Source organism: Anolis carolinensis, chromosome 1 (genome assembly GCF_035594765.1).
Source record: "Anolis carolinensis isolate JA03-04 chromosome 1, rAnoCar3.1.pri, whole genome shotgun sequence".
NCBI lineage: Eukaryota > Metazoa > Chordata > Lepidosauria > Squamata > Dactyloidae > Anolis > Anolis carolinensis.
Window position 1 is genome coordinate 101,151,385 of NC_085841.1, and position 24,266 is coordinate 101,175,650.

General features: G+C 40.2%; 1 protein-coding gene across 2 annotated transcripts in view; it reads right to left on the reverse strand.

The window, feature by feature from the left end:
* Positions 1-2,412: 2,412 nt before the first annotated feature.
* foxo3 (forkhead box O3) overlaps positions 2,413-24,266 on the reverse strand; it is a 137,867-nt gene continuing 116,013 nt past the window's right edge. For both annotated transcript variants that reach the window (XM_003215635.4, XM_062969036.1), the window contains exons 2-3: positions 22,185-23,624; positions 2,413-9,142 (exon numbers count right to left, since the gene is read on the reverse strand). In XM_003215635.4, the coding sequence (XP_003215683.2) occupies positions 22,221-23,624 (1,404 nt within the window). In that variant the 3' untranslated portion in view covers positions 2,413-9,142; positions 22,185-22,220. The remainder of the gene's footprint in view (positions 9,143-22,184; positions 23,625-24,266) is intronic.

Below are 24,266 nucleotides of genomic sequence, written 5' to 3' on the forward strand. Positions count from 1 at the left end.
AGAGTACTGGCAGCCCCTTACCAACACCACTGTCACTGCATTTTCAGCTATATGCACGGAGAGTTTGGCATAAGGTTCAACTAAGCAAGCATATTCTTTCTCTCATATATGAGAGAATGACTGGTTATGGCAAAGCAGACACAAAATCTCTGGCCTGTATTATGGCAAGCAGCATGTGTCAAAAGCCCATAGAAAGAAGAAAAAGTATGCCAATTTTCTCCCCTAGAATTTGGAAGATGCCTATAGCAATTACACAGCGGCCGGAATTCTCTATGGCAGTTACAAATGTGCAATCTAGAGTCCTCGTGGACAACAAGTTAAACATGAGCCAACAATGTGATGCGGCTGCTAAAAAAGCAAACGGGATTTTGGCCTTCATCAATAGGAGTATAGTGTCTAGATCCAGGGAAGTCATGCTCCCCCTCTATTCTGCCTTGGTCAGACCACACCTGGAATCACACTGTGTCCAATTCTGGGCACTGCAATTGAAGGGAGGTGTTGACAAGCTGGAATGTGTCCAGAGGAGGGCAACTAAAATGATCAAGGGTCTGGAGAACAAGCCCTATGAGGAGCGGCTTAAAGAACTGGGCATGTTTAGCCTGCAAAAGAGAAGGCTGAGAGGAGACATGATAGCCATGTATCAATATGTGAGGGGAAGTCATAGGGAGGAGGGAGCAAGCTTGTTTTCTGCTGTCCTGAAGTCTAGGACGTGGAACAATGGCTTCAAACTACAGAAAAGGAGACTCCACTTGAACATCAGGAAGAACTTCCTCACTGTGAGGGGCTGTTCAGCAGTGGAACTCTCTGCCCCGGACTGTGGTGGAGGCTCCTTCTTAGAAGGCTTTTAAGCAGAGGCTGGATGGCCATCTGTCGAGGGTGCTTTGAATGCGATTTCCTGCTTCTTGGCAGGGGTTGGACTGGATGGCCCATGAGGTCTCTTCCAACTCTACTATTCTATGATTCTAGAGTTTTGCGTTTGTGACGGTTACATATTCATGACACCAAAGTAGCCCCTAATTTTTTTATTGTGTCAGAAGTGACTTGAGAACATACTGCAAGTCCCTTCTAGTCCCTTATTCCTGAGCAATAAGGAACAGACCCTCGTCTGTCACAATGGTTGCCTCCTGGCAAGTGGAGATTGGGGGAGTCAGGCCAGGATTCACTGCATATAACTAGTGTTTGTGCACAGGTATTTCCCATACAGGATTCTGGCATTTGACTTTCAATACATTCCATATATGTGATCTTGGCTATCAGTAACAACCAACATTGTAAAATAAGGAAAATTATTGTCTTCAGATTGGTGGGATGGGGCCACCAGGTTCTGAAAGACAGTGTGTACATAGCTGAATTTGTCAATTGTCTTTCTTAAAATTGACAAATTTTACCCCTTTGAATTGTGATGATACAGATATTCTAATGCCTCCAGCAATGATTTCTTTAGCTGCAATTTTTTTTCATGCCTTGAGATCTAAATCTGCACCAGAAGCCAAAGAGTAAGGGAAAAATGCACATGTGTCTCAGAAATCATAGGCAGATGGTAGAATAAGTGCCCATTGCCAATTCTTTCAATGGGAAGTTGCACTGAACTGCAGCATAGCTCTTGCAGTTTAAGACTTAATTGCTATGAGAGAATATATTAGGTTGTATAAATTAATTCTACTACCAGGGATAAATTGAGATTTATACAAAAGAGGAAGATTGCATGAGAAATTGATAGACTCAATCAAGGAAGCCGCCGCCTTGAATTTGCAAGACCTGAGCAGGGTGACTTGGAAGCCTCTCATTGATAGGGCAACCATAAGCCAATGTCATCTTGACAGCAATTAACAATATGTGTATTGGTATAGTCATGCCCTCAATTAGATTGTTTCTAACTGTTTATGTCATGTATATATGTATCAAAAAAGTTCCATCTGCTGCAAAAAACACTACTCATTTTCATACCTTTTATGAAACAAATCAATAAAACATCTTTGTACTGTCTGTGTATACAAATCCCAAGCTAGGACTTGAACTCAGGCCCAAAGCTGAGTTTGTCCTTATTGGATCACTCTGACTATAGGAAGCATTTACATTTGGTTCTCAAAAAACAGATTATTCATGTGGGAGAAATCATCTGAACCTGAACACAAGCAGGAAGTGTTTAATATGTGGAAAAAATTAAAAGTGTAACTCTATCTTTTTGAGCTGCACCCTGAAATTGTCTCATTTCTGTTCTACCCAAATTGTGCAGTTGGTTCTACATTTATAGTGGAGAAGAAGTAACCCCTCATCTCTAAGAAACTTACTTTGGAATCACATATACAGCATTATAATACACGGAGGGTGTTTCCTCCCCCCCCCCCCCCCACCCCCAAGGCCTCCAGTTTTTACAAAGGCAAATTAAAGAAGTAAATATGAGGCTCAACATTAAGTGTAGAGATCCATTATGCTTTATTTACATGCGTCACAATTTCTTTTACAAACTAGATTACAATCGAGAATGGAGTACACGAGGCAATATCTACTAACATCAAGTGGAGTTAAGCTCTGTACTGCTATTTCATTTGCAAAGGAGGGAAAGATTTTCCAAACAGTATTCAATCATTATGTGGTAAGGTAGTATATTCACCCATGTCATCATTTGGTTTCACAAAAAGCCTCTGCTGAGTTTTCTCAACAGTGCCAACGTTCAGATGGGACTGCAAGGTAGCTCAGATGAAAAAGTAAAAAGTGTGCACCTCTTAGGCAAGGTGGCCATGCACTAAGGCAGTGGATGGAGGATTCTTCCAACATTATGTGGCCTGACAGTGAAAGAATGAACCCAGGTAAGACAGTTTTACAGATACTGTATACATATTTTGTCCATTCATGCAACTTTTTTTGGTTAAAAAAAGTTTCACACGTGAAGCCAAAAGGTACAATAGATCCCATTCCCCTCCTAGAACAACTTAAATTGTATCTGGTCCCCCCACGCATTTGCTGGTATTTCCAATTGTGTATAGAAAAGGGAAGAAAAATAAATGAGAGCTGGTTGCCAAGCCATGATGTCATTCCCAAGAGATAAATGTTCCAGCATTTAGCTTTTGAAGACTGTGACATGATAGGTTGCAGCCTGGTAACCCATCATTAGAAAAATCACTTCAGCAAGAGTGAAATCAAAGAACTATGAAGTGGTGCCTCAAAACAAAATGTGACAAACTTCTCAACACAGAGTTAAATAAACTGTCAGTGCAATTACACCAATACCTTATTTGATGGACATTATTTCAATTTTGAATGGACTCACAATTTGTAACATTAAGGAAACACTACCTCTTTTTTGTCTAAGAATTGTTCCACAAATAATTCAATCAGTCTGTAAAGCTGCTCATAAAGCCATTAGTGCAACTGAATCTGTTCACATGTATTGATGATCACGTACCATAGCATTTATTTTAAAACATACAAAGGTGACTTCGACCAGAGTGGGGCATGCTTAAATCTTTAAAACTGAAGTATTAAAGATTTGTAAATTTGCGCCTGTACATGTTAGATGGTGGGTAGTTGAGACACTGAATACCTGGGAAATTCAAATCACTAACTTGGAATAAGCTAAAGTGAGAATTTCAGCAGCACTTCACAAGTAAGTAGTTTGAGTTTAACCTATTAAGGCCAAGAACCGATTAGAGTGCTGGCAAAATGTAAAAGCTTGCCAAAATACTTTGATAAAGTTTTCTCCTTCCCCAGCTGTGCAATGTAAACTGGATAGGCCCTGGGTTCACTCATGTGGCTAATCAGTGGTTGGGGGTAGAGCTGTCTCCAGGAACTATCCAACTTGAATCAAATGGTTGGGGAAAGGAGTACTTAACTTCCTGGATTTCCAGTGTATTCATGGCTAGGGGTACAGCTGTTCCTGGGCTGCTACTGAATGTCATTGTGCAGCTGGAGGAATGATTTGTGCAAGGAGCTACTGGATGTGTCCTTGCACAATGTCTTGAAAACTACACCTCCTCCTAGCTGTGCCAATGTAAGTAAACAAGAGGGTTCCAGCCATAAAAGGTTGCTAAGGTTCTTAGCTATCACATTAGTCTTTTCAGTGCAGAAGCTTTAAGATAATTTGACAAAGTGGTCCAATTCAGACGTAACAGCAAACCATGGTTTAGCTCTATGAAAATGCATTGTAGTCATGATGTTTCCATGCCCACCACTCTTAGTTTCCATTAAACCTCTTATCTTCCTTTTTGAACACTAACAAGCCAATTTCAGATTGCTTTGAAATGATATATCAAAATAATTATGAAATAATGAACTGGTTTCGGTTACGTAGAACTCAGGAAATGGTAGTTTATTGTTACTATGTAAAGTTCACACAAAGATTAAACTATGCCCAGAAACTAGTTTCTCAACTAACCACAGTTCAGTCCTTACTGTCAAAATGGCCAAATGACAAATTTTTCCAATAACTGATATTACCTACACTTGTGTATAAGTCGACATCATATATAAATCACAGGCAGACCTGGGTGCCAAAATTATGGATTTTGATAATGATCTATGGATAAGTGAAGGCTCTTTCCTTGGAGAAAGGGATGATTCCTTTTTTTATAAGAATCACATCGACCTGTGGATGAGTCGACTCAGGTTTTTTGAGATAGTGTTTGACATTATCTCAGAAAACATTTAAACATGTTTCAGGAAGTTGAAAGCTGAAGCTTTTGATCTGCCTCCCTTGCAGACAAGAGGAAAAAGGAAGAGGTCTAGTGGTTATTGTAAGCATAGTACCTATAACACAGTTTAGTGTTACATCTGAAGTGGACCAGTAACTAAATCAGGATTTATTATGGGTTTACTTGAGCACAATCTTCTTCTAATCAGATGACTTCTAAATGCTTCAAACTTCCAAATGAGGGTGGAATAAAAATATCTGGAGTTAGGTGTAAGAGGACCAATTACATAGGTAAACAACATGGGACAAATTTTACCCCTCCATGGGCTCACTTCACAATGATTTTTCTGTGACCTGAAAACATGTTTCTTATTTATTGAATGTATATGCTGCCTTTCTCTCAAGATAGGATTCAAGGGGGTTTACAACCCAAGGTTTACTACCAATGAAACTTACTCCTGAGTAAACTTGCATAGAACCAAGCTGCTGTATGCTTAGATTTGGCTTGACAGTGTCCAATATAAACACAGAAGTTGCTCAGTTTAAAAACTAAATAGTAGGTTCAGATAAATGCAGCCATAAAACAACCTACTCCAGTTGTGCTCCTCTAAGTTCATTGTATTATATTGGGTCAATGGGGCCAGGTATGGTGAGCACATGAATTTCTTAGGATTAGGCAAGGAATACTTAGAGGTGGTTTTCCCAGTTCATTCATCTGTATAGTCTACAGCATGTACTACTTGCTGTCCATCTCCCATCCAAGTACTAACCAGTGCTGACCTGGCTTAGCTCCCAATATCAGGTTGCATCTGACGCCTTTAAGGTGTTTAGGCCAAGGGCACTGCTATATCCACTTAATGGCCAGAGGAAAAAGGGAAAAGCTATGAAGATTGTGGTTCACACTAGCTGCAATTCTCCAAAGAGAGAGATAAAATGGAGAAAATGGCTTGACAGCTACTGGGAGAAAAATTGGGCAGTGCACAATGAGCTAGTTTGGGATGTTTTCCAAAAGAAAAAATGTGCACACATATCCTTACTAACCCAATATTTTTTTTCGAGAAGTTAAGATTGCTGCAGCTGACTTGTATGGATTTAAGACCATATACTACTGATCCACCAAGTTCAGCTTTGTTGCTATTGTTTAGGAGCAACTCAATGAGGTTTTAGACCAGACTTTACCAGATCTATCTGCAGGTGTTAGGACTGAATTTGTGGAATTATCATGATCTTTTCCCTTCCATGGGACTTCTTGCATACTGTATTTGTTGGGGTTTCTTGCATACTGTATTTGTTGGGGTTTCTTGCATACTGTATTTGCATAACATGTGGTGAGTCTTGTTATGGAATTGATAAAGGCGCACCTATAGAGGAAGTGGAAAACAACACTGGACTCAGCAGGTGTGTTTAGAATTGAAGGTCTGATCCTATTCATGTTTACTCAAGATAATCATTGCATTTAGCAGAAATTTACTTCCAGGAAATAATGCATCCTAAAATGTCACTAATTCAGGGGCTTTAGACATATTTAACCCTGGCCAATTTACACCCACAGTTTCTGTGCTATATGAAAATTACTAACTTGACAAATTTAGAGCTTGCAAATGGAAGGATTTATTTGTTTCTGTACCTCAAATTTCTGAAGGTTACATCTTTACCTCAGCCTACCCTCAAGAGATTAGAGAGTGGTTCTCAGCCTGGGGTCCCCAGATGTTTTTGGCCTACAACTCCCAGAAATCCCAGCCAGTTTACCAGCTGTTAGGATTTCTGGGAGTTGAAGGCCAAAAAACATCTGGGGACCCCTGGTTAAGAACCACTGGATAAGAGGAAGCTCAACAGGAGAGGTGAGAGGATAAAGCCAGGAATTTTGCTGGATACCAGATTTTATCCACAGTTCCCACTGAGGAGGACAGAAATTTACACACAGAATAAGTGGTCAGTCACCAAAATACACTGCTAAATCAAATAACAAACAATCTCAGACACTTGTCACCACATGTAATGATGTACCAGATACTCATGTAGTGAACATTTGTGAACAAATTCTTAACTAGCTTTGGTAATAGGTACCTGTAACTGAGTCTCTCTAAATAAACACATACTTTTCTTAAGTCTTGAACAGATGATAATTTTATAGCATTTTCTCTCGGGGAAGCCCTTTCCAATGTGGAGTATAAACACACACATTGGTTATCTCTGATTAAATGAAATATGGTAAACAAGCCCCTGCCATTGACAAATATACCACCTTAATTATTAAAAAAATACCCCATATTTATTTATTTGTTTTGAAAAAGGATAAAAATTGTAACTATTTCGAAAGGGTTTTTTAAATTTAATTCTATGACCTATTTAGAACCACAATAGCACAGAGGTTTTTTTTTTTAAAATATAATTCAGTTATGAACTGCATGATGGAGTTCACATGTTCATCTATAGAATAGTGCAGCACATTCATGAGGAGGCTACAGTACGAAACAAAACTTCCATCACACGAGGAGCTGTTATTTCACCAATATTACCTCAAAGGGGTGGAAAAGAAGGAGCAATACAGGGCCCACAGATGTGTGTGTGTGTTTGTGTGAGAGAGAGAAAGAGAGAGAGAGAGAGTGTGCATGCACCTTACCTGTGCATGCGCACTGTGCGTGGCGGCTGAAGGAAGTCACACCACACAGTACATAGTTCATGTGCCAGTGAAAACTCATGCACTGAAACTTTGGGTTAAAATGCTAGTCTGTTCTCCTAACATTCATGCATAATGGTCTGTTTCTGTACATAATAAAATATATTTATATATTTATATGTATTCTGTCTTCACGCCAAAAAGTTTTTCAAAAATCACTTAGGAGGAATTGGAGTATACTGTCCCAGCCAGAGTATCTTCACACAGATTTGTTTTAAAGGGAAAATTAAGAAGTACCATTGGGTTTTTCCATTTCTCTCCTCCTCTCTTTGTCTCCCTCTCACAGAAGGATATCAATAAAAAGTAATTAAACAGGACCTGCACAGCACCAGAACTGTCAGTCATTATTACTGTATAAATTTACAAAAGAAATCCATATAAGCAAAATATATAAAAACTACTTTGTTTTTTTTTCCAGTGGAATTTATCCAAGTACAGTCTACGCTCCTATGAAAAGCTATCTTTATTTTTTTTTCCCTCCCTGACTCTCTTTCCTGCCCTCCCTCACCTTCTCCTCCCAGGTCTCAATGATGCATCATCACAAGAAGGAAAGAATAATCAAGAAGAGGATGTAAAAAATAATTACCAAAGTAATAACTCACCCAAGTTCTGGATGATGCATATACGTAAAAACTCTGCATTCATGCAATATAGTTTTTTTTGTTAGGTTTTGCTTGATTATTATTGTTATTGTAATTATTACTGTTGTTGTCATTATTATCCATCTGAAAGCAAACAATTGCCTTCTAGCTGGTTAAAAACTGACTGGTAAGACGGCGAACAGTGCAGCTCCCTTACTCAGAGAGGTGCAAAGCTGTATGGGCAGGCCAACGGCAAGCGCACAAGAACCCCAAAACCATGGCAGCTATTTGGGCAGAACGGCTGGCATCACACACTGGGCCAGAGCTGATCTGACTGAGGGTAAGCCAGCTGCCATCTCTCTCTCTATAAACACTATAAAGCACCTTTCCCCCAAAAAACACTTCCTGAACATTGGCTGGGATGCAACATTGGCGGTGGCTCATTTGGTGAGGTAAAAATCCACCCTCTTGGTGCTGAGAATAAAAAGAAAGGCATACTCTTACATTTAGGAACAGAACCTGCTCAGGGACATCGTTGAAAACAGAATAAGAAACAGCCAATTAACCAATCTTTTCAAATAATAATAATACAAAAACCAAACCAAACACAAACACGACCACTCTCCTCCTCATAAACTACCTCTTGAATCCAATTAGTAGATGCTGTAAGGACTGTAATATTCAAGTGCTCTTGGTATTTCAAGCCAAAATGGATCCAGATTTCTCACTGTGCATATATTGTTCCTGCATTTCATATTAATAGGGAAACAGCGTGTGAAAAGGAACAATTAAAGCATTTTCCAGGGGAAGAGGGAGAATACACCCAGAGTGGTAGGTTTGGAGGCGGGGAAGGGGTGGGGAACCCTGAAAAATAATAGCCAGCCAAAAGCATCCATTAACCCATTACCATGTTGGTACACCATATGCTAATTGACCAAGAAACCATGTTGTCAGGGCTACACAGTGTGCTGTGAAACAGGATAGTGGCTGAACCAACTTCTCCAGAAGTTGGTGCTGGACCACCCCGTGATAGGAAGATTTTGCATCCTTCCGAAGGAGTCCCGTTCCCGGCAAGGCAGTTCATCACTCCACTTCTGGGGGCTCATTAACAGTCTCTGTTTCAAATAGGAAAAAAGAATGCAGGGCTGACAAAGGTAATAAGCTGTAAACGGTATCCCTGTCCTTGCTGACAGTTGATTTTGGCAAAGGGTTTTTCTTTTTTTCTTTTAGGACTCATGTCAGGTGAAGGGCCTAGAAGGGGAAAAGCAGAAAATAAGAACAAAATTAAAAAGCAACAAGAGAAAACAAAACAGTGTTCAGCAAATACCCACAAATGGTCCAAGTGGGCTTTATTATAAAGACAAACTTCTAGTAAGTTCAGCATTCTCTTGAGAAAAACCACATAGATTTTTCTCAAAGGCATTTCTCTGCAACAGTACAAAGAATATGCAACGTCAAGGCAAGAGACAGCTCCACCCCTCAGGACAGCTAATCAGTTCAGGGTAAAATGTCCAAAGTCAATAAAGTGCCTAGAATGATAGGTCAAATTGCTAAGATGTCCTCGACATCACTTCTTTTCCATGCAGTGCTGCTTATCAGACACAGAAACACTAGCAAATAGCTTCAGATGTGGCACAATTGTGTGTGACACTGCTTTTTGCGTATCTTGGCTGCAATGTCGAATAGGAAATTTGCTGATCTTTCCCTGTGTCATCATCAGGTTTTCATTCAAGAGAAAAGAACAAAAATAGTATTTTATGGAATCAAAACTTTGTCGAGTATTCTACGAACAAGGGAATGGATGAATCCACACATTTAAGTCTGTATTTGTTATAGAGTCAGGTTTCATTATGTTTGTCAGCACGCACAGAATACAACAAAGCTGTGAATTTTTTACTTTTTTAAAAAAAGCACAGAGTTCCCAGGATCTGTCAGCTCAAAAGTAATATTTCCAATCTCTGTCTTAAAAAGATATTTGTTCCTACATAATCACCCTTAGGGCCTCACAACGTAAGATACACTCCTTATTAAATTCTGGCAGTCTTCCTTTGGAAAGGTATTCCCTAAGGTTAGAACCACCACTACAAAGGTCCCACGTTATAGAGGCTTGCCCCATTTCCATCAGCAGGAACACAGAAAACAAGTGTCTAAGTGACATACAAGAAGGAACATGTGAGCAAAAGTGCTCTTGTTCTCTGACTGGTTGGGGCTTTAGAAGGTAAAACTTAAGACTTGAAGATGGCAAAGTGCCATCTTGGTGGACTTCACATGTATCTCAATTTACCCAGTTATACAGGGTGTTTGAAAAAGAACTACCTATTCGCCATTTAAATTAAATGGTGAATAGGAAGTTCTTTTTCAAACACCCTGTATTTGGGAAATGGAAACAGCAATAGATGTAAACAGCACTTAAATGGGGCAGCAATTTAAAAGTTCCCAATTCCAATTGTGGGAAATGGCAATTGAAATAATTCCACTGAAGAGTTGCTTCTATCTGTGTCTACTAAATAGGCTCACCATACGAGGGAGGTCCATTGACAACTTAGATAAGTCGTTTCCCCTCAAATTTACACCAGCCCCTGTTAATTCCTATTAAGTGGACAGATATTGTTGGGGGTGGGAGAATACTTTTGAGGCTATATCTCTGCAAATCCTTCAGCCAGCCTGGTCACTGGATAGGCTACTCTGATAACAAGGCAGCCTTGGGATCTCACAACATAATCTGTGTTTTAAGTACTTTATGTGAATACATGAGATAACCTTTGGAGGACTTGAGTTCACTTGTTTTTACAGCCAAAATACAGTTTCTAATTCAAACCATGACTATTCATTTAATGATATAAGCATGAAATCTGGTGTAGGCAGACCTGACATGATGAAATTTTTCAGATGGGGAATTAATGGTACTCTCAGCCAGCACTGGTCACTTTTCAATATAATTTCCCGGAGACAAATGGGACACTATTATCCCATGCAAAAGACATGAGAGCTATAGCTCCTGTACAACTGTAAGAGCCAAAATTGTCAGGATAACTTATATGGACATTTGGAACACCATTCCATGCAGGAACAAGTCAAGACAGTAGAGTGGACTGAGTGCTGGAGTAGGATCAAATATTTCCCACCTCAAAATGAGGGCCTGAATCCCCATATAGCCAGGGAAACTCACTGGGTGGCCTTGAACAAATCACATTTTTTCAGTCTCAGAGGTCAGTATTCATATCCCCTTTCAGCCGTGGAAGGCAAACACAAGCCCCCCTCTGAATAAATGTCAACAAGAACACCCAGCGATAGGTTTACCTTAGGGTCACCATAAGTCAGAAATGATTTGAAAGCATACCTCAGCAACAGGGTAGTGGCAATCCCCTTGCCCTCAAGTGGATGGGGTAGATCAAACATTAGACACATCTTCTCTCACTAAACTAAAACTCTGCAAACTTATGAACAGATGTTGATGAACAAGGACAAAGGCTAAGGTCCTGCAGAAGAAGCTACAATGCATGATTTTATAATGATGCAGCTATGAAACTGACATGATTCGCAATCATGCTAGTTAATTGCAACATTGCACAACAGGTCACTTAGTAAGACGTTCTGCTGTACAACAGGACCTCCCATTGTGCAATGTGTCCTGTTGTGCATCAGGTCATGTGCATTGGGACACACTATGCTGCATGATCATTGCACAATGGTCCTGTAGATTTAGCTACATCTCTGCTCCCCTTCATAATACACCTTGCTGTAAGTATCTTACAGGATGTAAACCATGGTTCATTTTGCCTATCAACAGAAGTTAAGAAACCATTCACATGTCCAGCCAGAAGTTATCATGAATTAACTCTAGAGCATTCTAGGTGTTTTGTTATGCAATAACTTTCTAATAAGCAACACATTGTTTCTGTGTGACAGTTTTGCCGATCTTTTGCATAAACACAAAAGCCATTACAATCAAATTATATTTTATGTATTGAAATGACAATAACCTGCAAGCATACCTGTGTAGAGCAAATTGTGAACCCTCACTTCAATTTATCTCAGGCCCAGTCCGCAAATCTGGGGGCCTACATATTCCTGACTGTTGTGGTTATTTCATGCTTAAAATGCTTAGACTGGAAAGGCCATTTCTTCTTGCAGTGGTATAACCTCATTCCACCACATTTATCTCATAATTATGTTCTCCAAAGTTCAAACGTAGTTGAAGTGGCAGGAGAGAAGCCTTGAAGGATTACCTAATGCATATTACTGCCCCCATTTGGTTCCCGCAGGTGCTAATTATGTTGTACTGGAAATCTGTCCAAAATGCAAAGGTGACGCACTACTGTTTCCCCAAGTGCAAGGTACAGTAAATCTGTTGCTGGCTGAATGCATCTGGGCTCATCTACAGGAAAGTTGTAAAACTTGATCTAAAACAAATATTTTTTTTAAGAATATTGGAGCATATGAGGTTCTCCAGTCCCACACCCAGTTCTTTTATGGCTAAAAAACCTAAAAGCAAAAGATAAAGGGCAGCGATGAATAATCCAAAACACTTAAGACATTTTGTCTTATAAATCAGTGGTTCCTAAACTTTTGTTTTAACCAGTGACCACTTTGACCAGGGTCCACTTGACCGGGGACCACTCTGACCATGGGCCACTCTCCAACATTAGTACCAAAAGGGTTAGGAATCAGTTTTTGGTCAACTTTAGATTCAGTTTGGTTATTTGGGGTGCTGATTCAGAAAACCATATTTAATAATCTGATAAATTCTCAATAAAGCAAGAATATTTAAGTCTAGAGAGATGCAGGTAAGAATTACCGATATATTGCTTTTTACCCAGGGAGACTGTATATTTTTGCCTACGAGATTCAAAATGAGAGTCAAAGAATAATATCACTTGAATAAACCTAGTTGCCAATAACAGTCTGCAGCCCCACAGTTTCAAGGCATTGCTAGTTTTCCAAGTGATCTTGAAAACAGCATGGTAGAAAAATAGGGATAAATCAAGGGATAGAATCCTGTTCATGACATGTACTGGTGTGATCTCTTATTATTCCAATGTATGTACTTACAGAAGTTACAGTTATTCAATACTGCCTTGAACAACATTCTTCATTTAAAGTGTTGTTGAAGGCTTTCATGGCCGGGATTACAGAGTTGTTGTGTGTTTTCCGGGCTGTATGGAACCTTCAGTTCCTCATCCATTAAAGTCATGAAAGATTAGCAACATGCCTTGTAGGGATGCTGTGAACAAGAGTGATGACTGTAGACTATTTCAGTGCTACCCAATTCACAATCCAGGCAAGAAAGATATTAGTCAGAAGCAAAACAGAAATAAAAATGCTATTCATATCTTCCATGGTGGTGGGATTGAGTGCTCCAGTGAGGCAAGAGGCTATGTTGATGGAAGCAGTGCCACTCACTGCTAGGGTCTCCCATGTCAGACAGGCTTTCACTGAGGAGCCATACTACAAGTACTAAACAGCCATTGGGCAGTAACAGAGGGTGACATTGGAAGCAGATCTCTCAGATACAACAGCAGTAGTGCTTGTTAGTACTGTGCAGAAAGAGGAACAGCAAAGCCCTTTTGGATGACTTTTTATGATGAGATAGGTGCCAGAAGATGAGATTCCCAGGTCATAAGACACTCAAGGAGCTACTGGGGAAGAGCAGATGACATGTACAAGTAGTGCTATGGCTATTGACTCCAGCCAAAAGGACGCTCAGCTGTTGCTGTGCTCAGAGGAGAAAGGAAAAAGTCAAAAGTTCCACAATGCATATTATAGGAACATGGAATGTGAGCTGCATGAATAAGAAGCTGGACATTGTAAAACAAAAAATGGAACACATAAAACACTAATACTTGGAGTTAGCAAGCTAAAGTAGACATAAATGAAATATTTTGAGTCAGATAAGTACACAGTTTACTCAGGAAAAGAAGCATAGATACTTAGGAGGGATGTAGCAAACGCAGTCAATGGATATAATGCAAAGTCTGGCCAAATTGTATCAATAGGACTTCAGAAAATACCCACAATCCAAGTTTATGATCCAACTGTAGAGGCAGAAAAAGACATGGAAAGATTCTACATCAGAGTCCAGGAGGAAACTGATCACATACCAAATCAGGGCATGTTGATAGGTGATAGGAATGTAAAAGTAGGAAACAGGGCAGAATCACAGACTATGGGAGAATTTGGCTTAGGATAAAGAAATGAAGCAGAAGAACGGCTGTGGATTTTGTGAAGCCAACAGTTTGTTCATTGCAAACACATGCAATCAAAGAAGTAACTGTATCAACTGAAGGTCATTGTACAAAGTAAACTAAAAATATAATTGCAAGCAAAAGATTTATTTTCTGCTAAAATATACTGGATGGGGTTACACCTCCCCACAAAGAAAATCTCAGATTTGCAGCTTTGGCATATTCTTGGGTTCAATTCTAAACCTGAATGTTTAGGTTTCAGCAGTTGCCATGAGTTCATCTAAACAGGTAAAACAACTGTGACAGCTACGCACTTTCCTTGAGACATCAGATCTGCTTTGTGACAAATGACTTGGTTACATCCCATTTGGACTACTGTAACACCCTCTACATGGGGCTGCTTTTGGAAACTCTTCAGAAACTTCAGCCAATTATAGGGAGCATATCCTTGTTAAAACAACTTCACTGGCTAACCCTTCATTTCTGGGCACAATTTAAAATGCTGGCCATGAGCTATAAAACTCTATACAGCTTAGGTCCAGACTGTCTGGAAGATCTCCCCATCCAAACCTGCCAGACTCCAAAGACCACCAGTGGAAGGCTTTTCTCTTGGCCCTGCCACTATCACAAGCTTCCTTGGTGAGGGCGAGAGAGCCTTCTCAGTGGCTCTGGAAGTCCTTCCACAAGAAGAGACGCTGCCCCAATCCCTGCTTTCCTTTTCCTGGCAGACAATGACATATTTGTTTGCAAGCTTTTAAAACAGGGAGTCTTTCTACTGGGTTGTTTTATTCCTCTTTTTAAATCTTTGTTGTTAAAGTGATTTAAAGTATTTATTATGGTGATTTTAATTGTTTTTAAATTTTATTGTAAATGGTTTTAATGAACTATCTCTGGAAGATACCTTGGGTCACACTCTGGAAGAAATGAACCATATAAATTAAATACATGTGTTGTCGAAGGCTTTCATGGCTGGAATCACTGGGTTGCTGTGAATTTTCCGGGCAGTATGGCCATGTTCCAGAAACATTCTCTCCTAACGTTTCACCCACATCTATGGCAAGCATCCTCAGAGGTTGTGAGGTATATTGGAAACTAAGCAAGGGAGGTTTATATATCTGTGGAAGGTCCAGGGTGGGAGAAAGAACTCATGTCTGTTGGAGGCAAGTGTGAATGTTGCAATTAATCACCTTGATTGGTATTGAATGGCCTTGCAGCTTCAGGGCCTGGTTGATTCCTGCTTGGGGGAATCCTTTGTTAGGAGGCGTTAGCTGGCCCTGATTGTTTCTTGTCTGGATTTCCTCTGTTTTCAGAGTGTTGTTTTTTATTTATTGTCCTGATTTTAGAATTTTATAATACTGGTAGCCAGGTTTTGTTTATTTTCATTGTTTTCTCCTTTCTGTTGAAATTGTCTACATACTTGTGGATTTCAATGACTTCTCTGTGTAGTCTGACATAATGGTTGTTAGAGTGGTCCAGCATTTCAATTAAATACATGCTTGCAAGACCAGGAGCAGATTGCAGCACAGACCATGAGCTACTAATATTAAAAAATATCAGAATAAAGCTAAGAACACCCAATCAATCATTATGTCAAAATACAACCTGAAGAACATCCCTGTAGAATCTAGTGTAAAAATAGATTTGCACTATTAAGCCCAATTGACCAGAAGCCAGATGAACCCTGGAGTGAAGCCAGGGACATTGTGAAACAGAAATGCAAATAGACACTATCTGCTGCCAAAAAGAAAGAGAAGCTTCAACGGATAACAGATGTAACTCTTCAACTAGTTAAGGACAGATGAGAAGCAAAAGGGGACAGAAATAAAAATCAGACCACTGAATGCAACTGTTCAGTGACTTGTGCACATGTACAAAGAGAATGACTATAACAATCAATGCAGAGAAGTAAAAGGTGACAACAACATAAGTAGAATGAGAGATATTGTCTACAACAGTGGTCTCAACCTGTGGGTCCCCAGATGTTTTGGCCTTCAACTCCCAGAAATCCTAACAAGTGGTTGGGATTTCTGGGAGTTGTAGGCCAAAACACCTGGGGACCCGCAGGTTGAGAACCACTCATCTACAATATTCTGAGAAGTCAAAGGGAAATTAAAACCAAGAGTGAGGATGTTCTGTGACCAGCAGGGGAATACACCGCATGATCAAGAAGCAATAAAAAGATGATGGAAATAATACACCAAAACTATACAAAAAGATGAAAGGATCACAAACACAATAAAGAAGAATGTTTTGAAAATGAAACCACAATTTTAGAAATTGAAGTTGAAGTTGCACTCACAGCACATGGGAGAGATAAATCACCAGGAACAGATGGCAAACTAATAGAGTTGTTTCGAGCAACACATATGATTTACGTAACTTTTAAGAAGACAATTAAGACACTGAGATAATCAAAGACTTTCAATGCCTTGGGCTGTATCATTAATCAGAATGGAGACTTCAGTCAAGAAATCAGAGGAAGACTAGGGTTTTGAAAGGCAGCTATGAATGAATGCAATAAAACTCTCTAGTGTTAAACTATCAGAAAGCTGACAGGGGAAAAATTAGCTCATTTTGAATGTGGTGCTGCAAGAAAGTTCTTCAGATACCCTGGACTGCCCCATGAAACAAATAAACAGATAATAGAGAAAATCAGGCCTGATTAATCTGAGACTGTCATATTTTGGACATATCATGAGAAGGCATGACTCACTGGAAAAGGTAATTGTGCTTGGTAAGGTGGAAGGCAATTGAAAAGGAAGACGACTGCATTACAGGTGGACAGACTCAATCGGGGAAGCCACAACCCTGAGTCTGCAAGTCTTAAGTAGGGCTGCTAATGACAGGGTGACTTGGAGGTCTCTCATTCATAGATGCAACATAAGTCAAAGTCAACTTGATGGCAGTCAAAGAATATTGGTCTGTGGATGTACTGCAAATGTGAACAATAGAACTGTGTGATAGCTGATACACACTGGAGAAATCCTGTAGGTTAGGCTGCTCCAAACTGGTGCTCTCCAGATGTACAACTTCCCCATTGTTTCCACTGAGATCAGTTAAGGGCATTGCTGGCTGGGATTGATGGGAGTTGTACTTCCAACACTTTGGAAGGTCATTAGGTTGAGAAGCCTGGTGCATGTAGAGCAACAGAGATAATTTTATCTGACATGATCTTTACAAAATGCACAAATATTCATGAAGACAGACTTCTGAATTAGTCTTAATGGGTTCTAATTTGGCATTCCACAGGAAACACAGCCTTTCTGCTACATGAATTCTCAGGACTGTCGTTCTTCCTCTGTTATACTGTGGAAGCATATATCTTACCGTGATTATGATTAAAACAACCCTTCCTGCAGTGGAAAGCTCTCATTTGCTAATGCAGTTAAATGAATCTGAGAGGTCAAAAAGCCAAGGCATACCATGCAAAAGGCAGCAACAATGTCTCCTTGATGTCTCACAGGGAAGGCAAAAATAAATAAATCCAAGATTGTTAATAATACACTTCTCAAAAGGGAAAGTATAATAAAAGGACACACCCATAAATCAAGTGCCTCTGCACCTCCACAAATTCCTTCTCCATTCAGATTAGGAAAAAGGAATTTTAAACCATGGTAGGACAAACCAAAACACATGGAAAGGGGAAATACCAAATGCAGAATGAAACTGGAGATCAGACAGGTAGGCAGACAGATAGGCAGACAAACAGATCGGTTTTCCCTCAAGGAATATTTCCTTTTTTGGGATGGGAACTAAAGTCAAATCATGTTACATCTGCAAAATAAAAACCAGTCTGAAAGAGCTTTCCAGTTTATTTTGGAGTGCTGACATTACAGCATAGAATTTCCAATCTGCATTTGATATTAAGCAATTAAAGAATGTGTTATACCATCTGTGGCACCGATTGTCAAATGCTAATGTTAGCCTCTGCAACCAAGGGAAGAATTACTGGACTCTCCCACATGTGTGGTGTGTCTTCAAGTTTCCTGCCTACTTATGGGGACCACAGGGATTTCTTAGGTGAAGACGACTCAAGAGATGGTTTTGCCATTACATCCCTACAGAACCTGGTATTCATTGACAATCTCCCATCCAAGTACAGTAGAGTCTCACTCATCCAAACTAAATGGGCCAGCAGAAGCTTGGATAAGCGAATATCTTGGATAATAAGGAGGGATTAAGGAAAAGCCTATTAAACATCAAATTAGGTTATGATTTTACAAATTAAGCACCAAAACATCATGTTATGCAACAAATTTGACAGAAAAAGTAGCTCAATACGCAGTAATGTTATGTTGTAATTACTGTATTTACGAATTTAGCACCAAAATATCACGCTATATAGAAAACATTGACTACAAAAATGGCTTGGATTATCCAGAGGCTTGGATAAGTGAGGCTTGGATTAGTGAGACTCTACTGTACTAACAAAGGCTGACACTGGTTAGTACTCTCTGTCTCCCCCCCTCCCCCGAACTCCCTAAAAAGTTTATTCAACTGGCAAAACTTATACTTGTTTAGGATCTGAGGGCAGGAAGAAGGAAAGAAAAATCAGGAGGATGACCATGGCTAACTAAAAAACTAGCAATTAGGAAGGAGGAATTTTATAAATTGCCCTCTTCCAATAATCCTGAACCAAATGCATCAGGGTAAAAAACATGTTGCCCTCCTGTCATTGTTAAACTGTAAATACCACGAATATTCACCATTAGTTATTATTTCAAGAGCTAACAGGAACTGCAGTCTACAAAAAATCCAGTTGAGAGAGGAGAGGAAGAACACATTTTCTTTTACACTGATCTACGCTGTAGCTCTATCAAAATGAATTGCTAAATCCCTTAGGTCAGTGCTTCGCAACCTGTGGATCCCCAGATCTTTTGGCCTTCAACTCCCAGGAATCCCAACAGCTGGTACACTGGCTGCGATTTTGGGAGTTGTAGGCCAAAACACCTGGGGACCCACAAGTTGAGAACCACTGCTTAGGTGGTGGTGGGGAAATGTGGGGAAACCCTAAATTGTAATTCATTTAGTTTGTCCAGAAATCCAGAATTAAGATCAATTCATTCATAGACATTATGGTGAATGAATCATTAGTTACTTTGGTACTAATCCAGTTGGTTGCTCAAACTTATTGGAACAATGGGCCTTATTTAAGTATTGATTTACCCACAGCAATTTAAATGGATGTCTTCTACATAGGACCAGCCACTGGATTTAGGCTCTTGTGTTAGGACAATCTGTTACTTAATTTGTGACCTATAAATGTTCAGTACTGCTAAAATGGGGGCACTGTGGGAAACAACACATTAGTCCATACATTGAATACCGGAGCCCCTGGTGGAGTAGTGGATTAAAGCCTTGTGACTTGAAGGTTGGGTTGCTGACCTGAAGGCTGCCAGGTTCTAATCCCACTCGGGGAGAGCGCGGATGAGCTCCCTCTATCAGTTCCAGCTCCATGCGGGGACATGAGAGAAGCCTCCCACAAGGATGGTAAAAACATCAAAACATCCGGGTGTCCCCTGGGCAACGTCCTTGCAGACGGCCAATTCTCTCACTCCAGAAGCAACTCAAGTTGCTCCTGACATAAAAAAATACATTGAATAGAAAATACCTTACTTGCAATACAATGATTACAGTGATAAAGAGACTTCACACTCCATGACTGTCCGTTTATCTGAACTGAGAATTCAGATATAGCACTTTAAAAAAAATCTAGGATAGGATTGTTAGGTCCACAGCAAGAGATAATGCATTTGCCTTAAATGAGCCAAGAATGAAGTGTGACACAACTCTCCTGGCTATTTTTCCACTCATCAATCAAATTCTGTACGGAGACACAGAGAGGCACAGGATTTGCATCATCTTTCAGTGCTTTGGAACAATTACAGGTATAGGACCCCCCCCCCCCCCAAATTTGATCCTTGCTTAAAAGACAGCATACTATAGATCTATGGTCCTACAAGCTTTTTAATGAAAAAAAGGGATTACTATTAAAAGGGAAACATCCATTGAAAAACCTGCAACTCAAAGGGAATTATTGGGATGACCTGACAAATATGTGATAAATGGTACTGTAACATTTAAAGAATATGTGTGGGGAAGGTTTGAAAAAGTAACCTTCTACAAAATGAACCTAGTACTCTTGAGATATGAAATAATGGACTAAGAAGTCCACCTGATGCTGTTCTGCTTGTTCTAAAAATACCAAGAGATGCTGTCATCTTATGAGAGTGAGCCATCCCATAATTTTGGCATCGGTAGGAACAGCCAGATTCCAATTATCTTTACTGAATCACACGAGCAGCATAATGGCCCTTAAAAAGCATAAGAGAAAATCTCAAATTATGGATGGCCTATTACTATATTACATTATGTTGTAATGTATCATATTAGGCATTCACAAATCCACTCCACAGCTTGCCAGGGACTGGTCCATGGCTCTCTGGATGCTCGGCAGCAGACAGATCTCCTCCCAAAGGATCCGATTTTGTGCTGTGCTAGCAGTTCATAAAGAAACAACACAATTCTCTTTGGAGTAGTGTGGAACAGACTGCAACTGATGTTGTGTTTGTGTATGTTTGTGCCTTCAAGTGGCCTATCAGTGTATGGCTATTCTAAAGCATTTTTCAAGGAATACTTCGAGGCAGTTTTGCCAGTTCCTTCTTGTGAAATATAACCTACAGCAACTGGTAATCATTGGAGGTCTTCATCTAAGCTATAACCAAGGCTGGCACTGCTTAGTTTCCAAGAACAGTTGGAATCCTATTGATGCTACCATTTTTATTCCTTAGTCCAGTGGACAGAAAACTCCAAATCCCTTTCAACCTGTGTGTATTGGGGTGTGGGAAGGTCTTCAAGATCTGCAGCTGAATTTGGTCCTCTGGGATTCCCTGATAGCTATGCTCTTCTTCCCCATGATGCTATTGTTTGGTGATTTCCAATGTTTCGGCAGAGACACCCCCCCCCCAATCAAAAATGTCACAAGCCATGTCTGAGGCTTAGTGACCAACAAAAAGAGTTTGAAAACAAACTATGCTAGTATTTTTGGAACCACATTTTGTCCCATGCTTAAAAGGACTCTTCTGAAATGGATTTCAGCACCATACAGAAAAATAGTTCCCCAAGAAAGAGGAGATAATTGGTGGTCATGATAAATAATGGATAGCTAGTGGATCAAGCCAGCATTTTTGGGCTATTAGTAACAGATTCATCACTATTTTTAGCCAGCACTAGCAGCAGAGAATGTATGTTTTTGAACGTATTTTCCTTCAAACAACACTATTATTTTTAATATGAATATTAGCCTATCTCTAGCCTGGTGTCCATGAGATATGTCAGGCTATACCTGTAGTATCTTTACAAAAATGAACTATGACGACTAATAATATTGTAGGTCTTAACATTAGTGGATCATATGAACTGTCATTATATAAGGAACGTGTAGCTTTCTTTATCATCTGTCTTGTTAGCAATACAGTGCATTTTCCTCACAGTGATTAGTGTGAGAAATAAACGATATAAGCAAATACCTTTCTTATCAATTCGCACAATTCTATGTTTGTGTGGGTGTGGGCACAATCACCAAGTGGGAAGAACCAGATGGAAAGCAGTCTTATGAAAAGATTCGACATGTGTTGCCGCATCATGATACAGATTGGTTTCATCATCTGAGGATGTGTTTTGCAACAGTAATTATACTCAATATGAGAAGAACCACAGGTTCAGAAACCTGGTAAATAGTGTTAGGTCTGCAACCAATGGCATATGTGGCTATGTATCTGAATACCTTTATGACTGAATCCTTTCTATGCTCTCCCTTCACCATGTGTAGGATCCCTGAATAAAATACTGTGCATCACTACAGTATGTCTGAAGAAATTACTTTGGAGATGGATGGTTATATCAGCTCTTAGTTACTGCTAGGAGTAAGTACTTACCATGTTGTTGGATATTCCAGTGCTGTAACATATACTCCTCCCCTGCCCCACTGCCTCAATTTAATGCAGAATGTTTTGTAAATTACTGTGCCTGTCATATTTTTAAGAATATATATCATATTTACACATAGCAAAATCTAGCTAATGACAACAGACTGAACATTTGCTAACCTGCTTTGCCCATTTTCCCCTCTTTGCATAAATCCTTCAGCCTGGAACCCAACTCTGTGATGAAGCTTGCTTAGCACCAGTGAAGTTTCCCACATTCAGAGTGACAACATTCTGGGCTGAGATCAGGGAATCAAAGTTAAAATCCAACCCATCTGCATCCATGAGTTCACTGCGGATAATGGACTCCATATCGCATTCCAAGCTCCCATTGAAAATATCCAGATCCAAATCACTGGGAAATTTATCATGCCCCATGACTGGAAGGCTCAGGCTGTTGGAATACAATGAAGAGCCTGAGAGTGAGTCAGAAAGGGATTGCATAGAGTGGTTGGCAGGCGACTGTTGCTGGTGTTTTGCCGGCCCAATGCTGTTTGAGTCACTTAAGCCCATAGTACCGACGGAATTCGACAAGGCACGACTGCCACTGAGAGAGGAATTCTGGGATTGATGCTGGTGGTGGAGCAGGTTCTGGTTGACCAAACTACCCTGGCTTGGTTGCGCAGCAAATGACATCATTGGATCATTCCGCAGCATAATACTCCTGCGCACGTTCTGGGCAGCCACAGCTGTGCTAGCCTGCGACATGAGTGGATCGGACTGAGTCATCATGACATCACTGTGGCTGTGCGAATCTGATGCCAGCAGATCCTGCAGCGTTTGGTTATTGTAGTGAGAAATGGAAGAAAATGTTGCTTGCTTGTTCTCTTGGATGGTTTGCATGGGAGACTGACGGAGGGAATTCAGAGATGATGGCCCAAACACACCATTGTTGAAAGTACTCGATGGAGAACCAAGACCTGAACCTTTGGAGCTGTATGGAAAACTTGAGCTTCTCTGCATGAGACCCCCTGTAGGAGACTGCTGGGAAGGGGGGAGACTTATATTGTCCAGAAGATCGTCCATAAGGTTATCTGTCAGGCCATCATTCAAGTTCATGGTGCCTGCCATATCCGTCAACCTAGGCAACTCTACGTTACAGGGTTTGTTTACCGATGGAGACATGCTGGGCGGGCTACTATACAGCATGGGGGAAAGCGGAGCATCATCGTCCTGGACTTCATCTAGCTCAGTACTTGCCAAGATTGGAGACAAGCGGCCACTTATGGTACTGGCATTTGAGTTTGTACGGGACCGGAAATCTGTCCATGCTTCCAGTTCATCACTGCTGCGTGACGTGGGGCTACCTGGCCACTTGGAGAGCTGGGTGGGGCTGTCTTCCGTGGTTTCTTGTGCAGCTTGTAGAGATGCTTTTTTCTTGGCTGCCCGTCCTCGGCTCTTTGTATACTTGTTACTGTTGTCCATTGAGACAGCACGTCTCCGTGGCGCTTTCCCACCTTTCCCTCCATCTGGGTTGATCACCCACCACGAGCTTTTCCCGGTTCCTTCATTCTGTACCCTGATGAATCGACTGTGAAGGGACAAGTTGTGTCTGATGGAGTTCTGCAAGAACCACACACACAAAAAGACAAAATTTAGAACAGGAATAAGTTTCCTTTGTTCATCTCAATTATCAAAAGAGAACATATAAAAACAGTAGGAAAAATACTACTCTTCCCTGATCTATAGCTATCATTCTTCAAGCGTTTACTTAATGCTACCAGTGTTCTAGGTATTAGGCAATGAACTGGACAAAAAATGAAATGCAGAGCTTAAAAACTGCCTTTGTAGAAATGCAACTCCCAGAATCCTTCAATCAGCATGGTCACTATTCATGTTCTCCAAGAATTCAGGGGTTTGCAGTACAAAAGGTAGCATTTGTATGCTCTGAATTAACTTAATGTAATTTCCACTTATCGAGACACCACGAATCTCTGGATTAGAGCTGTTCTCTAGGAAAGTGCTGAAATACTGATGCCATTATTGTAAGTAGATTTTGCATCTGCTTTTGTAAGATTTTCTAAGCACTTTAACAATAATTCTCTGCGTTAATTAATTAAAGTAAAACATTCCCACCCTTCCTTCATTAAACATAACTTGCCACTAAAGTGCTTCACAAAGATTGCTCAATGTTTATTGATGTATTGGAATATTGCTAGAAACCAAGATGGTTAACAGAGATAGGCTACAATCCTAAGCACCTGT